At 44.4% G+C, this 17991-nt stretch overlaps 1 protein-coding gene across 1 annotated transcript in view; it reads right to left on the bottom strand.

Moving 5' to 3' along the window:
• Nucleotides 1-17991, bottom strand: part of LOC121283083 — a 52157-nt gene that overhangs the window by 3401 nt on the left and 30765 nt on the right. Inside the window, exons 8-11 of the mRNA XM_041197165.1 lie at nt 10590-10910; nt 8268-8579; nt 6936-7247; nt 6618-6665 (exon numbers count right to left, since the gene is read on the bottom strand). Coding sequence (XP_041053099.1) covers nt 6618-6665; nt 6936-7247; nt 8268-8579; nt 10590-10910 — 993 coding nt within the window. The remainder of the gene's footprint in view (nt 1-6617; nt 6666-6935; nt 7248-8267; nt 8580-10589; nt 10911-17991) is intronic.

Here is a 17991-nt window from a genome sequence, read left to right on the forward strand (position 1 = left end):
CATCTAATTCCCTCCTGATTGCCTTGATTGAACCTGCCTCCACCACACTTCCACGCTGTGCATTCCAGACAAAAACCACTCATTGTGCGAAGAAGCTTTTTCTCACATCAGATTTGCTTCTTTTGCAAATCACTTCAAATCTGTGCCCTCACATTCTTGATCCTTTTATGAGTGGCAACAGCTTCTCCATATCTACTCTGTCCAGCCCCTTCATGATTTTGAACATCTTTATCAAATCTCCTCTTAGCCGTCTTTTCTCCAAGGAGAACAGTCCCAACCTCTCCAATCTATCTTTGTAACTGAAGTTTCTCATCCCCGGAATCATTCTTGAAAACCTCTTCTATACTCTCTCTAATATGTTCACATCCTTCCTATAATGTGGTGCCCAAAATACTTCAGCTAGGTCTAATAAGTGTTTTATATAAATTCAGCATAAGCTCATTGCTCTTGTACTCTATGCCCATATTATTAAAGCCCAGGATACTATATGCTTTATTAACTGCTCTCTTCACCTGTCCTTCCACTTTCAATGATCTATGTACATATACACCCAGATCTTTCTGCTCCTGCGCCCCCTTCAAAATTTCACCCTTTAGTTTATATTATCTGTCCATGTTTTTCCTACCAAAATGCATCACCTCACACTTCTCCGCCTTGAACTTCATCTGCTACCTAGCTGCCCACTCCATCAACTTGTCTCTGTGCTTTGAAGTTCTGCACTGTCCTCCTCGCAGTTTACAACACTCCCAAGCTTTGTATCAACCACAAACTTTGAAACTGTCCCATGCACACCAAGATCTAATTCACTGGTATATATCAGGAAAAGCAAAGGTCCCAATACCGACCACTGGGTAACTCCATTACAAACCTTCCTCCAGCCCGAAAAAAATCCTGAATATCCTGAATGGGTGACCACTTATTTTCTGAACAGTGGCCCCAAGTACAAGATTCTCCCACAAGAGAAAACACCGTCACCACATCGACCTTGTCAAGACCCCTCAGGATGTTTTGTTTTTCAATCAAGTTGCCTCTTACTCTTCTAAACTCCAGCAAATACAAGCCTAACCTGTCCAACCTTTCCTCATAAGACACCAACCCATTCCAGGAATTAGTCTGGCAAACCTTCTCTGAACTGTTTCCAATGCATTTATGTCCTCCCTTAAATAAGGAGACCAATACTGTACACAGAGCTCCAGTTGTGGTCTCACCAATACCCTGTACAACTGAAGCATAATCTCCCTACCTTTGCATTCCAATTCCCCCTGCAATAAAATGTAACATTCTATTAATTTTCCTATTTACTTGCTGTAGCTGCATATTAGTCTTTTGCGATTCATGCACTAGGACCCCTAGATCGCTCTGCAATCTTTCAACATTTGGATAATATGCTTTTTTATTTTTCTGCCAAAATGGACAATTTCACACTTTCCAACATTTTACTCCATTCCATTTGCCAGATCTTCGCCTGCTTACTTAACATATCTATATCCCTTTGCCGTTTCCTTGTATCCTCTTCACATCTTGCTATCCTATCTATCTTTGTGTCATCAGCAAATTTAGCAACCATATCTTCTGCCCATTCATCCAAGTGACTTATATAAATTGTAAAAAGTCGAGGCACCAGCAATGATCCCTCTGCCACACCACTCATTGCATCCAGCCAACTAGAAAAAAAAACTGATTTATGCCTACCTTCTGTTTCCTGTTAGCTAGCCAATCTTCTATCTGCTCCACACCATGAGCTTTTATTTTTCACAATAACGTTGAAAGTGGCACTTTATCAAATGCCTTCTGGAAATCTAAATACAGTATGTCCTCCGGTTCCCCTTTTTTCGCAGTGTATGTTACTTCATCAAAGGACTCCAATAAGCTGGTTAAACATGGTTTGCTTGTCACAAAACCATGTTGACTCTGCCTGATTACCCTGAGTTTATCGAAATACCCTGCTATAACGTCTTTAATAATTGCTTCTAAGATTTTCCCAAGACAGATGTTAAGCCTGTAGTTCCAGGTTTTCTGTCTCCCTTTTTGAATAAAGGAGTTACATTTGCTATTTTCCAATCTAATTGAAGTTTTCGCGAATATAGGGGATATTGGAAAATTAAAACCAATGCATCAACTATCTCACTAGCTACTTCTTTTAAGACCCTAGAATGAAGTCCATCAGAACCCAGGGACTTTCAGTCTGCAGCACTAACAATTTTCACAGTGCCACTATCCTAGTGATTGTAATTTCCCCCCCCCCCCCCCCCCCCCCCCCCCGGGTTCCTCTCTCCTTTCCATTTCCCGATTTACAGCTATTTCTGGGGTGGTACTTATATCCTCTGTGGTGAATTCCAATACAAAATACCAGTTCAGTTCATCTGCCAGCTACTTATTTTCCATCATTAATTCACCAGACTCTTTTTCTATGGAATCAACACTCACTTTGTTAACCATTAACTCTTTTCTTTATTAAATTTCTGTAGAAACTCTATCTGTCTTTATATTTCTAGCTAGCTTTCTCTCATCTTCTAATTTTTCCTTCCTTTTCAACCTTTTGGTCATCCTTTGCTATTTTTTATATTCTGTCCACTCTTCTGACCTGCCATCCATCTTTGCTCAATTATATGATTTATCTTTAAGTTTGGTGACTATCATTAACTTTTTTAGGTAACTATTGATAGAGTCCTCCCCTTGGAATTATTCTCTCATTGGAATATATCTATTCTGTAAATTCTGAAATATCCTCTTAAATATCTGTCACAACATCTATATTGACCTATTCCTTCATCTAATTTGCCAGTTCACTTGAGCTAGCTGTGCTTTCATGCCCTCATAACTTCCCTTATTTAAGTTTAAAATATTAGCCTTGGATCCAGTCTTCTTTCCCTCAAACTGAATGTAAAATTCAATATTATGATCGTTACTACCTTGGGGCACCTTCAATATGAAGTCATTAATTAATCTGATCATGTTTCAAAATACCAGCTTTAGTATAGTTGGCTCTTTGGTTGGCGCCAGAACGTGCTGTTCTAAGAAATTATCCCGAAAACATTCTCTAAATTCCTCATCTAGGCTACCTTTACCCATCTGATTTTCCCAGTCTATATGCAGTTTAAATTCCACTATGATTATTGTCATATCTTTCTGATAACCTCCCATTATTTCTTCCTTTATACCCCATTCTACTGTGTGGTTACTGTTAGGGGGCCTGTACTCCACTCCCACATGTAACTTCTTGCCTTTATCATTTTTCATCTTTACGCAGATCATTTATACATCCTGGACTCTTGGACTTAGGTCATGCCTCTCTATTGTGCTAATAGCATCATTATTAAACAGAGCCGCCCCTTCATCTTTTCCTAGCTTCCTGTCCCTCCTAAATGTCACATACCCTTCAATATTCAGATCTCAATTTATATAATCCTTCTATAATCTCTTTGTAATGGGTTTCAGATCATACTTATTTATTTCTATTTGCGCTCTCAGTTCATCTGTTTTGCTTCAAATGCCAAGTGCATTCAGATACAGAGCCTTTAGTTTTGTCCTTTTATTATTTTTGTAACCTCTAGCCTTATCTGCTGACTTACTCCTAGATTTGTATTCTATGTACTCTCTGTACCTTCTTGTTATGGTGTGGTTATCATTTCTCACATTAATACCTTTCTCTCATCTTTTCTCTGCACTTTGATTTACCATATCTTGCCAAATTTGATCCTTTGATCCTGCTATTTAGTTTAAAGACCTCTCTACTTCCCTAGTTATGAGGCTTGCTAGAACACTGGTCCCAGCACTGCTCTGGTGCAGACCCTCCCAACGGAAAAACCCCACTTTCCCCAATACTGGTGCCAACACCCCACGACCTGGAACCCACTTCTCTCACACGTCTTTGAGCCACATATTCATCTCTCTAATTTTATTTATCCTATGACAATTTGCACGTGGCTCAGGTAATAATCCAGAGATTATTACCTTTTGAGGTTCTGTTTTTTAATTTGGTGCCTAGCTCCTCATACTGTCTATGCAGAACCTCTTTCCTAGTTCTACCCATGTTGTTGGTACCTCAACGGAGCACAATTACTAGATCCTCCCCCTCCCACTGCAAGTTCCTCTCCAGCCCTCAGCGCATATCCAAACCCTGGCAACGAGCAGGCAATGCAGCTGTCTGGATTCTTGCTCTTTGCTATAGAGAACAATGTCAATCCCTCTCACTATACTGTCACCTACTACCACTACATTCCATTTTGCTTCCCCCACTTGAATGGCTTCCTGTACCCCGGCGCCATGGTCAGTTTATTCATCCACCCTTCAGCCCCCTCACTCATCCAAACAAGCTAAGAGAGCCTCAAACCTATTGGACAATTGCAAAGGCCGAGATTCCTCCCCTCTGGGTTCCTTTACCTGCTTCGCTCACAGTCATACCATCCTGTCCCTGACCAAATCAGAAGACCCTATCCTAAGTGGTGTGATTTGGACAGGCTTTACAAGAAAGATGATTTGCTGGAAGCTGATGAAGTGTAGCCAACTTTTGATGTCAGTCAGTCCATGGAAGAGTATATTATGGACTTTGATAGGTGGTACAAGAGACTGACAAAGTTTGACCTAGAAATGATGGAGTCTGTGCTTACATTCAAGTTCCTGGATTGTGCAAAGATTTCACACATAGATCGATTTCTGGTATTTTGGGGGTTCAGTTTCATGGAAAAACTCTCTTAGACCAAATGTCTGCTGCCCTGAAAAAATTTTGGGAAAGCAGACTTTCCAACTACTTTCAAAGCAAATACAGGCAACAGTCTGACTAGACTACACAGTAAAATGGAGAATGCAGAACCATCATGACACAATAGTAGAAGCAGAATTATATATGACCAAGAAGTTTTTATAACGGAGAACAAATTAGGAAATAAAACTATACAGGAGACTAAACAGAGAGTGGGAGGGAGTTTGGCGTGTAGTCAGAGGTCCCAAATAGGGGTCAGCCAACACTATCGCATTATCTGCATCGAAAACATCCTATCAGATGGAGCTTAAAGCCAAGGCTAGGTTAGTAGCCTGATGATTTGAAGAATGTTTAGCAGATAGAGCTCAGAGTGGACTCGACCACAGCAGGAAAGGTAATGCTCTTTTTGCAATGTTTACTTGGGAATGCAGGGGATCACCTCCAGGGGGATGTTTTCAAACCTCCTCAGGAGGCACCAGATGTAGAGGGAAAATTTTGGAAGCATTGTCAAATATACACTTATTTAAATACCATAGATACACTAATTTAACTTACAGAGTACCATGGTGGAAAAGAAAGAACCATGGTGTGAGAGAGAGTGAGAGATTGTTTCGCCAAAAGGAACACCTCTAATGAGAAATTATTAGCAGTATTATAAGAGGGCCAATTAAGGATGTGAGTCTTAAATGTGAGTTATATCTTCAGTTGATTTTGTCTACAAAAAATGCATTTAAGTTTCTTTAAGAAAGGAACCTGTTAATGTTGGAAGCATGCTACAATGGAGTGCATGCTTTCTTGTAATTGAGAGCAGCTGCCACCAATTGGGGTAAGATTAGGGAATTATTCCGAGTGTATAAAAAGCTTTTTGTACCAAGAATAGGGGAAGATACATGCTCTCCTGCAAACTGCTCAGTTTCCAACATAAAAGGAGGAAAGGATGCAGGTGGGCCAAATTTCTCAGGCAGCCTACAACAGATCCACCTTAGAACTGTTCTGCCTTCAGGAAACTGTTCATACTGGCATAAAATCCAGCCTACTCACACCACCTTGTTACTTAGATGGCACCTAGGAAAACCGCTAAAACTGTGGTTGCATTGAAGTTGCATGTACAGACATTGTCCATGGCAATGTTTGAAAGGGATTTGATTAGATGGCACGAAGAAAAACTATTAGTTAACGCATTCAGCAAAAAGTTGTGGGGTAAAACGCGCACAAGAGGGTTGTGCAATGACCAGATGTGGTAGATATGAGAGCCTCTTGCCTCAATATAGCAGAAATATGTTCTGCATGAGGGAAATGGTTGTGCTCTATTTCATCCTCAAGCCTCTGCTGCTGTTCCTTCTCTTCCTCAAGTAAATGCAGAAAAGGTCATCTCTTTCCGTATCCTCAAGTGTGGGTTACTATTGGGGAGATGTCATGGGCTTCCAGTGCAACCTCACCAACCCAATTTCCTTTCCCGTCCAGGGAACATACTGACATAGAAATCTATGTTATGTCTTAGCTGAAGGTAGGGGCTCGTGGTGAAATGGCAGAGAGTGAAGCATTAGGAACAGCAAACAAAAATACTAAATTACTGAAGAAATAAGGATTTTACAAGGCTTTAATTATGTGCTTGGCCTTTCAAATATGTTTTTGTCTTTTCCCCAGCATCCTAGGCAGCCATTGTATATGGGTATCTTTAGAACTCAATGTAAATAAGGCAGTAATGATGGAAAATGGGATGCAGGATGTGGTCATATTATTATGGCCTTATTTTAAAAGGACTACCCATTTAGGGTGGATACTTCTGCCATAAACAGACCTAAAAAAGAACATCTGGGTTATTCTGTATAATAAGCTGAAATGCCACGTTGACATCACTACGGATTACATCAAACACACACAAAACAGGAACTTAGCAAAATCTTCACTTTACCTTCATCACTGTGTATGTTTTCATAAAGCACATCTTCATCTTTAACACCTGAACATAGAAACAACACTGGTCAAATTAAATAAAGTCTTACAATGTTAGAATATTAAGTAACTCTCTAATAGTATTGCAACAAAATGAAGTCACCAAAATTAACTATTCTCAGCAGTGAAGAAACGTTGTTTATTGAATATAAAGTTTCAATGTCAAATACACATTCAAATGAATGCTTCGAGCTCAGCAAAAACATCAATTTTACAATGACAACAATTGTAATGAAATGCTTTGTTCTGAATCCAACTCCAATAAAACAACACTCACCTTTAAGGGATAATATGAATTTTTCCTCCTGAATTTCTTTTGTTGCTAAGTGAAACACCGCACATCTGATTAAACTCTCATGATCCTTCTCAGCTACAATAAATGTTAAGCTTGACTCTGATGAAAAAAGACCATCATCAGCAATCTTAGGCAGACTGTTAGTCACTCCTGTACAAGATGTCCCATTTTTAAACCACTTTACTTGCACAGCAGCAGGAGCATAGTTTGTAAATGAGATACTGAATGTGATAGGCTCATTAACTTCAGGCAGTTTTGGATCAACTTTAATTGGAGACAAGGTAGGAGAATAAGCTGAAAGACAAATAAAAAGGTTCATGAATGTTTAGTTATTGAAGCCAACTGATTAATTTCTGAATATAAGAAAATAAAGGGTGCTTTTCTAGTCTGAATTATACACAAATTTATGAAAGAAAATTTAAGATCTTATGAGTTTGCTCAAAAGTTACTATTAGAATTATTCTAATATTTTCTATAAATAAACAACTTACATAGTTACAGAAAAGATTTTTTGAAAACAGCACTGATCTTAAAGTGAAGATGGTGGTGGTGTATTTTTTTATTCATTCACGAGCTGTGGGCTTCGCTGGCTGGGCCAGCATTTATTGCCCATCCCTAGTTGCCCTTGAGAAGCTGGTGGTGAGCTGCCCTCTTGAGCCGCTGCAGTCCATTGGTTTACTACATTAAAGCAGCATGTAGTAACAGATACTTTGACAAATGGATATCGAAGGGACGTCCCAAACAACAATGGTCACTGAATTAATGGTCAGGCAGGAAGTAGTGTCAGACAGAAGGGAAATAAAACAAATTCAAAAATCATAATTATAATAATTTGATCCAAACCCTATTGGGATGATTAGGATAATAAAAGTTAAATATTTTTAGCAAACCGAAGAACTGATGTCTTCAGGTAAGAAAAGCTTCCGAACTAGTGAGAATTAGCTCCAATAAATGAAATTACTTTAAAAGATACATTTATTTGGAATCTGATTTTACAGTGAATATAATGATCTTAAATCAAATATCCTTCCTTTAAGTAACTTCAATTGAAGTTTTTCTTCTCCAATTTATCGAATTTCAATTTGCTCACATTTCACATTTGATGTGAAATGACTCCTAATTGTGTCTCCCCATAAGCTCCCCCCCCTCCCCCATCACCACCACCCAGCACATTGCACTACCTCTAGTATCTAGTCAAATTCTTCCAGGTTATTTCTGGGTGACCTAGTGAAGTATATTCACTTAATCACAAATATTTAAATATGAAGTGGAACTTTTCAAACTTGTGGAGAGAAGCATCAGGGTAAAACCTACCTTTAAGTGTTAGAACTGTCCACTTTGTAACTGGAGTTTCTAAATTAACATGCTCCACACGGAAAGAAAATTCTTCATCAAAATCTAGTGCAGTTGGAGTTACTTGCAATCGGGAAGTCAACCGATAAGATTTATCGTTCTCCATCACAGGTCCTTCAACCGTAATCCCTTCGACTATCCGGTTTCCATTTTTTAGCCAAGCTGTACCAATGGCTTGTGGGTAAAAGTTAGTGACGTTGCAGATCAAAGCAAGAGCTCTACCATACGTGGCTTCTGGTGGGTCAAGTTTGATATCTTCAACAGATGGATTTCCTGTAAAAGTTGCATGAATCCACAGTTGATTACTCTACCAAATAGCCATCATGTTGAAGGATCAAAAAGGAGATTCAAAAGATCTATCTTTTCCCCCCAAATGTTGAATGTTTAAACAAGGGCAGTCATCAAATCTTTCATTGTGCAAGTTAGACCTTTATCAAAGATAACGACAACTTAAAAAACCCTTTTCCTTACAGAACATTTATGCTACTGATTTGATAATCACAGCCATGTTGGAATAGCAAAATTTAGGGCCAATGCAGCCACAGAAAGCAACTTGGAGGTCACAGACAAACAAGGAATGTAATGTGAGGTGGCACTGTTCCTGAAGGTTAGGCTGATCTCAAAGAGGTAGCACAAGCCTGTGGCTCCAATGGCAAAGTTATCATCATCCCCAAAATAAAAGCAATGCTAGCATCCTGTTAGAGATAGCTATGTAGGGGGAGGAGGTGTCATAGTGGTATTGTCACTAGACTAGTATTCCAAAGACCCAGGGTAATGCTCTGGGGACTCGGGTTCAAATTCCACCACGGCAGATGATGAAATTGGAATTCAATAAAAATCTGCAATTAAAAGTTTGATGATTACCACCATGAAACCATTGCTGATTGTTGTAAAAACCCATCTGGTTCACTAATGCCTTTTAGAGAAAGTATTTTCTGCTTTCCTTGCCTGGTTTGGCCTACATGTCACTCCAGACCCAGAGCAATGTGGTTGACTCTTAAATGCCCTCTGAACAAGGGCAACTAGAGATGGGCAATAAATGCTGAACGGAAAATAAAAAAATGTTTTTGGCCACTAGTAGAGTATATGTTTGAAGACCTTACAGCTGCATGTAAAGCTTTATTTAATACAAGCGTATTGCACTACAGAACTGATTCAGGAGTCATTCCAGTTATGTTGGTGTAATATTTGTAAAACCAAGTTGATCCTCAACAATTATTGCTATGCCATCAATTTAGTCCAGGCTTGTCCAACCTGTGGCCCCTGGGCCGCACTGCAGTCTGCGAAGCCCCCCCAATGTGGCCCCCGGAACGACTGTTGAAAATGCCAGCTCAGTACATTTGAAGATTTCTTCAGGAGCCTGTTCCTCCTATCAAAGCCTGCTTTTCTCCTGCGTTTGCTGCTGATAGGCAACAGCAAGTATTTGAAGTTAGACAGACACACTTTGGAGCACATGTTCACCATGCTTTCCCCAGGCTATTGGTGCTCTAGCCCAGCTCCGTTCCTCTGGCTCTCCCCCAGTACTCCCTGCATCCCACCAGTTCTCCCCTGGCCCTCCACATTTGGGCACCGCTAGGCCTCAGGCTTTGCTCCAGCTCATATCACACCTACCCCTGCCACCAAGCCAAGTTCATGAGTGATGGTAAGTGAGCATAAGGGTGAGTCAGCGAGTGAGTGAGGGAGTGAGTGCAGATGAGTGAGTGTTTGTGGTTGAGTGTGTATGTGTGCATGCCCACACGCGAGACGGAGGGGGAGCGCACGCGCGAGAGGGAGCGCACATGGGAGCGAGGGAGGGAAGGGGAGTGCGCGCGCAAGGGAGGGAGGGGGAGCGTGCGCACGAGGGAGGGAGGGGGACCATGCGTGCGCCAGAGGGAGGGGGAGTGCACGTGCGCGAGGGAGGTGGGAGGGGGAGTGTGCGCGCGCCAGAGGGAGGGGGAGCGCGCGCAAGAGGGAGAGAAAGGGTGACAGAAAGGGTGAGCACACGTGCCTGCGCATGATCGAGAGAGCGAGAGACGGGGGGACAGGGCTGATAAGGAGCAGACAGTATGTGTCTGGCTCCCAGCTACAGGGTTCTCATTCGCCCTCACCTCCGCCCACCAACTGGCACTCTCACAGGGGATGAAGGTGAATGAGTGAGCACCCTGAGACTCGGAGACTGAATCGCTTCTATTAAAACATGTCATTTTAATGAATTGGAAACATATCTGGCCATTTCCAAATAACCTATTCAATATTCTACAATTGTTACTGTGAAGTTGCACTTCTTGTTGAAATGAGACTTACCCATTATTTTCAAAATATGACTGGATGAGACAGGTTTGTTTGAAGTTGCAGAGTGAAGGATTTGCATTTTGAACTCTTTTCCATGGTCCTGACAAGTTGGAATGAATGTCCTTTTGGACCATAGATAGTACGAATCAGTTGTTTTATCAAACTGGACTTCAGATGTTTCAACTCCATCCATGGTTTTAACAAACCCTTTGAACCAGGATATTTGATTGTCTTTTGGAGAGAAGCTGTGTGCTTTGCAGGAAAGTTGTACAGATTTTCCCACTTCTGGGTGTACAGGATCTGCTGTAACTTCTGTTACCTTTGGCATTGACACTGCACACATACAACATAAACAGTGTTAATAAGACTGCATAACTGAAAGAACACCAAAATATTTTTAAAAGACTAGTGCATCTTGACAAATTGTCAACCATCAATTTCTTCAATAAAAAGTATCCTTTCTCTCTGCCGCTGTTTTTCCTCGCACCCTGTTACAGGCCACGATTGCTCCCATATCTCTCGGAAATTTCCACTCACTGCCTGTGAGATTGAACATTGAATACTCGGAGGCTATTCAAGCCTAGCCTTGCATTCAACAGGGAATCATTAGAAAGTGATAATTCATCGAGTCCATGGAAGGGGGGTGGGGGGGCGCGGGGGGTGGCCCAAGGCAGATTGTAGCACTCCACCAATACCTCAGCTGGGATCAGATAACTCGGGGATTGGACTTGTAACCTTACAGTTTTAAATCACTAGTTAAGCCCCAGTTAGAGTATTGCATTCAATTCTGGGCACCATACAGTGGGAAGGATGTTTAGGAGCACGGGCGAGATTTACCATAGTGGCACCAGGGATTGAGGGGTTTCCATTATGTGGAGGGGCTGGAGAAGCTGCAACTGTTCTGCTCAGAACACAGAAGGTTAAGAAAGGATTTGACAAAAGGTGTTTACAGTCATGAGCTGCCTTAGGGTGTCGTGGAGGCAGAATCAATCGTGGTTTTCAAAAATGAATTGAAAAATTATCTGAAGATAAAAAAAATTGGAGGACTAATGGAAAAGATGGGGGAGTGAGAATAGCTGAGTTGCCCCAGCAGAAACCGGCACAGACATGACAGGCTGAATGGCCTCCCTGCTGGAGCCATTCTATGGTTCTACTTCTCAGTTGTTCAGGCCGAAGTTGGGTGACATGTTCTCCCAATGAGCTAACAGAGAGCTGCAAACAATCCTTTCCAACACCATTCACCTTGGTTCACCTGTACTACCTTTTGCCTCTGAAGAAGGCCTAGTTTCTACTGCTGCTCCAGGACTTGAAGTAATTTGCAGTGTTAGGTCAGCACAATACAAAAACAGTACTGCAGCACTGAAAGCAGCTGGATCCACCTCTTCAGGTGGACATAAAAGATCTCATTGAACTTTTTCCAAGAGTAAGGGATTCTCCTGGGCTAGCCAACATTTCACCCTCAAACAAACTCAGCAAAAAAACAAATTAACAGGTTGTTCCTCACATCATTGTTGGTGGGACACTGCTTTGTACAAATTGCCCTGTTTGCCTACAAAACCACAGACAACATTCCAAAAAGAATTCATTAACATGATGGAATCGTCCCAGATTTCCACTAAGTGGGGTAAAAGGCAGGTAAAATGTCAATTTACCTGCCATTGTGGCTGGTGGGTTTTCACGCCATATTTTCCCAAACTTGCCACACTATTGACGCATTCCCGGGAAACACGTCGTTTCCATGGCAGGAAAGCTCTCATTCACCCACCTGCCATCACCTCGCCACTTTGTCACGCCAGGAGTCACATTTAAAGTCCAGCCACGCGCACACATCTCAGTGCTTCCAGCCCATGACTGCTGCAGAGAAGATGTCCCCGAGCCCCCAGGTTTAGCGGTGTTTCACTGGAATGCCTTTTGGATGCTGTGGAGTCCCACCAGGATGTCCTCTAACCTTGCTCTGTCCGCAAGATGGGCAGCAGAGTGATCTACCTGGCTTGGGAGGCGGTGGCAGTAATGCTCAGCTTTCAAAAGAGGATAAACATTCAGTGCTTCAAGAGGGTGAATGATCTCCTTGGTTCTGCCAGGGTAAGTCACTCTTTTCATCACTCTCAACTCACACACACACAAATCCATCTCACATCCACAGGGATCTCACTCACTGATAGTTCAAGAGACATCACCATTCAATCTCTCGCACTCACCGTCATTGTCCTCATCCCATCCATGGGACCACTCACCACCCACACATGCCAGGCATACTTATCATCTGGCCTGACAAGCATTCTGCTTACACTTTCTCCATCTCTATTCATGCAGGACAAGCTGACACACAACAACGAGTGGTGGCAGACCGATGGGGGACTGCCTGAAATCAAGATCCTCATGGACTTTGAAAGCTACCATCCAGTTGGCCGGTGAGGATCTGGACCGGCCCTGTGCTGACGGAGAGGTCAGCGCTGCTCTACCAAGTGATGATCCAGCAGTGCAACATCCATCAGACAACCATGTGAGTGATGTTCCCTGTTTCACAGGCCACTGACATGCACTAATTATCTTTCCTTGCTTTCACAGGCACATCTGGGAAACAGCTGATGGAGTCCATAACCCAGGGCTTCCAGTCAAGCCATGAAGAAGCCTCTGATGAGGAATCTGGAGGCACCCTCCTTGAAGTCCTATCACAGTGCTCACCCACACCCTCCACCAGCACAGAGACATACGCCTCAATGGGCCCCAGCTTCAGAATAGCCTCAGGATCACAAACTGGGGAGCACATCACGATGTCTGATCCACAGAAGGGACTTCCCAGGTCCTCGGCACTCAGAGGACTGCTGGAAGCCAGACATTTGCTGAGTCCAAGTCAGATGATGAGCCTTTGGACTCAATCATATCTCAGTTGCTGCAGCTGCAAAGGCAAGCGAGGGAACATCAGGAAGGGATGTCCACTGCACTCCTCAGATTGCAAGACATGATGGAGAAGTCCATCTGCCTGCATTCTGAGGTGATAGCGCCGGAATTGCAATGCACCAAGGTATAGGAAGGTGGCCTCCATGGAGGCCTTGGTCCAGGACATTACTTCTACACTGCTGCACGGGCTCAACACCATCACTGATGCCATATTTGGCCTCTAACAGTCTGTACGCAAGAGGGGTGGCAGGCAGCTTGATCTCACTCCAGCTATCTCTGCTCCTCAAGGGGGCAGCCGGGGCCCTCGGGCACCCATAGGGAAGAGAACCAGCAGGTGCACACCCCTGGGCCAACCATCCAGGTGACTCTGGGAGTGTCCATCCCATCCTAATCCCCTCTTCCTGTGTCCTCAGCAGCTCCAGCTCCACAGGCCGAGGAGGGTGCCACTGCCACACAGCAGGACCCTGAAAGCAGGCTGGGGCCTTCCAAGTCTTGGCCCTCCAGAGGACAGGGCATTGCAGTCAACAGGCTGCCTCCAAGAGATGGCATGGAGCACTAAGACGTAGTGGCAGGATTTGGAAAGTTAAGAAAAATTAGCTGTTCCGCCTGGACATAGGTGTTAATCACTTGTACATACTGTTCACTATTGTCAGTGAACTCCCAAGAATGTTTCCCTGCCTATGGCTCCTTGTTCTGTTGAGCAGTGTTCTTGTCACTCAGATATGAAACCTTTCTGCACAAGATAAAGGCGGGTGTCTCAGTCCAGGGCCTTTTCCCTGTGCTCTGTGCACCTTCAAACCAAAGTGTTTGTATGGCCTCACACTCCCTGGACACATTACTGATGCCAGCACCCCGACGGTGCTGGTCATTGCTGCCAGAATGTAGTGGGCAGGCGCCACCGAGCTCCATCATTCTCTCTGTGCGCTAAAAACCTTCAAGGTGGGGCTGGCCCCCATCTCTTCAGTATCTGTGACCAGTGACGCTGTACTCCTGAAGGGGTCAGGTGCTGAAGGCACCTGACGAAGGGTAAGAAGCTTCTAAAGTCTCATGGCTGCGTCTTTATGATATGACCCTGATCATGGAGCGCAAACGAGCTGCCCTCGGCCAGACAGGAGTCAGACATTCTCAGGGGCTACGTGAAGATCTATGGAGTGTCCTCACTGCATGCCGTCATCATCCTCCTGCAATCGAGCAGCTTCGAGCAGCTATTAGGGCCTCCACTGTGTCTCCATGAAAGGAGCATTCTCATCGAGGATATTCGCACTGCCATAAGCCAGACTGGAGTCAAACGTTCCTAGATGCAATGTGAGGATCTATGGGGTCACCTCACTGCATGTTGTCATCACCCTCCTCAAATCGAGCAACTATGAGGGCCTCCAAAGTCCACTTGCCTCATCTAGCCAGTGCGAGGGCCTCATCTTCATCATCATCGCCTTCGAGCACCCCCTCACCCTCATCCCCATCGGCTTTCTCCTCATCGGAGGAAGCCTCCAGCTTCCCCATCTCCTCCACAGCCAGCTCGTCTTTCCATTGCAGCGCCAGGTTGTAAAGGGCGCAGCAGACAACGACGATGCAATGCACACTCTGTTGACTGTATTGCAGGGCTCCACCAGAAAGCTCCAGGCACCTGAACCACATCTTCAGCATCCCGATGGTCTGCTCCACCAAGTTGTGAACTGCAGCATGAGCCTCATTATAGTGTCGCTCTGCTGCAGTCTGAGGCCGCTGCACAGGTGTCATCAGCCATGGCCTCCGCAGGTAGCCCTTGTCCCTAAGAAGCCATCCCTGCAGCTTCCGTGGACCCTGGAAGACTTCAGGGATCTGTGACCGACTGAGGATGTAGGCGTTGTGCATATTCCCTGGAAACCATGCGCCGACCTGCAGGATGCATTTCCGGTGGTCACACACCAGCTGCACATTCAGTGAGTGGAACCAATTGTGGTTGATGTAGGTCACCGCGTGTTGCGATGGAGATCTGAGTTCTACCTGAGTGCAGTTGATCGCACCCGGAACCTGTGGGAAACCCAAGATCTGGGTGAATCCAATCGCTCTTGCATCCTGGATGTCCTGGTCCCGGACAAAATGCACAAAGTTGTGTGCCCTTGTGAAGATGGCATCCGTGACCTCATGGATGTATTTGTGGGTGGCGGATTGTGAAATCCCACAGGGGTCACCTGTGGAGCCCTGAAAGGAGCCATTGGCATAGAAATTGAGCACCATGGTCACTTTCACAGCCACTGGCAGTGGATGCCATGTCCCTGTGGCGCCAAATCCTGCAGTAAGTGGCAGATGTGACTGACCGGGACCCTAGACATGCGCAGTCTTCAGCGATTCTGGTTCTTGGTCATTTGCAGGAATGAAATGTGGCCTCTATGGACACTGGGTGTCACTCGGCACTGACCAGTGACAGCTCTCTGGGGCTCTTTGGCAGACAGGCACCTCGGTCACTTTCTCCTCTGTCATCTTTGCTCTCTGTAGGCCAGCAGGGATACAGCTGGTTCACCAGAACATACTAAAAACCTGTCCTGGTTAAGTGTGATGGCCCCTTAACACTTCCCAGAGAGTGTTGGCCATCATCTGGATGGCCAGAGGTCAGTGTGCCACCTGGCTGCCTGAAACCCCACCCAACTCTGCCCCAATCCACCTGACCAACTGGTGGCAGCTTTGCCCATTGGACTGCATGCTGCGCTTTCAGCCCAGGCATTCTCCTAACCCATACTGCAAGGCTGCACTGTTAGCTTCAACCATCGAGGAGACTGGTCCAAACCGGGATGCTGACATTACAAGGGGCTGCGACGCCTCCACCAGTGACTGCTCCATGGCCAGCTTTAGCAAGGAGATTGTACAACATGTGCAGTCATCCAACTGTTTTGCAGTCCACTAAAATGATTATGACTTTGCAGTCTGTGCCGGGTTCGGGGGGGCGGGGGGGTACAAACCTCTGGAGCACTTGGTGAGTTTAACACCTCTGAGTTGCTCAAGTGAGCACATAAGCTAGAAACCCAACTCCAATCATATCAATGTGGCTGCACCTGAACTATCTCAGCTGCTGAGCAATGGTTACCTTATACAGGTTTCCCTAAGGAGTGGCTGCTTCCCTCGCCCACCCTACCCCCACCTCGATTGCTTGTGCGCTATATTCAATGGCAGGTTGCCCTTGTGCTACCCCCATGTCGCCTCAACCGCAAGGAAGCCCTTGCCCCCACCCCACCCCCACAAGTCACCTCAACGGCAGGGCTGCCCTTTACGTACCCCCAACACTCCTCAAGCTTGAATTCTAACAGGCGACCCTGGTGAGCGCTGCACATTGTTGTTGTGTGCTCACCTCCGAGTTACCCTCAAAGTGCAGCCCACCTAGTGCACACCTTTTATGTGCTGTTGTGAAACACAGCAGCGTACTTTCCTGCCGATGTGGATAGAGGATCCAGCAGGGGGCTGATTCCAGCGGGCTGGCCTAATAATGAGATGCTGATTGCTGATGTATTAAAAATGAGGTTCCTGACGTCCGATGGTGGGAAACGCGGCCCCTGTTGTTGGGCTGAGCAGACAATCGCGCCATATTGTCCACTCACTCCATGAAACACGCCCGACGCCAGCAAACAGGGAAAATCCTAGCCCTAGTGTTTATGGACTTAGATGGGATATGAGGGGCAAGATTTAAATGCAAGGTCTTTCTTTGTTACAATTGTTCGCAGCTATTCTAAGCTTTCGTATTATTGTTTTCCTGAACAAAAAAGAAAAGAATGCAGGTGGAATATATTTCATAGACAGAGAAAAGACCAATACAGATTTTCTCAGTTTGCTAAAATATAGGAAAAAACAACCAAGTTGAAATAGAAATCTTGACCCAAGATTTGGGTTTCTTTACTTCCCTTGTCTCTAAACAAATCACTCTAGGTCTGGGCCTTCACATGGACCTTTTCTAATGCAGGAACAGACCAGCAGAATTGTCAGTCATCAACTTAAATCTGCATATGAATCTCAGCTTGTTAACATTTTCTCATTTACAAATATTCACTATTTTTGCATTTTTAAATCAAATCAGAGAATTTAAATACCCAACTCAAGTATTCCCCAGATTGTGCTGTTGATAAAATGATGAGACGAATGACACATGCCACTATTTATATACAAATTGCACAACATCAGGCAGTGGAAGGGGGTCGGGGGGAGGGCGCGGCGGTGGTAGATGTGGGGTTAAACAGTTTAAAAATGAAATGTCCCAAGGCACATCAGAAGAGCATTATGAAATAAAGCATCTCACTGAGCCGCAAAAGATGATATTAGGTCAGGTGACCAAAAGCTTGGTCAAAGAGGTAGATTTTAATGAGGAAGAAAGCAAGGGGCAGAGGCGTTGAGGTATATTCCAGAGCAGGGTATTCCAGAGTTTGAGGCCAAGGAAACTGTAGGTGTGGCCACCAATGATGATGTATTTAAAACTCGGGATGAATAGGAGACTAGAATTAGAGGAGCACAGATATCTCTGAGGGTTGTGGTGACGGAGGAGAATACT

The sequence above is a fragment of the Carcharodon carcharias genome, chromosome 10 (assembly GCF_017639515.1).
Source record: "Carcharodon carcharias isolate sCarCar2 chromosome 10, sCarCar2.pri, whole genome shotgun sequence".
Classification (NCBI taxonomy): Eukaryota; Metazoa; Chordata; class Chondrichthyes; order Lamniformes; family Lamnidae; genus Carcharodon; species Carcharodon carcharias.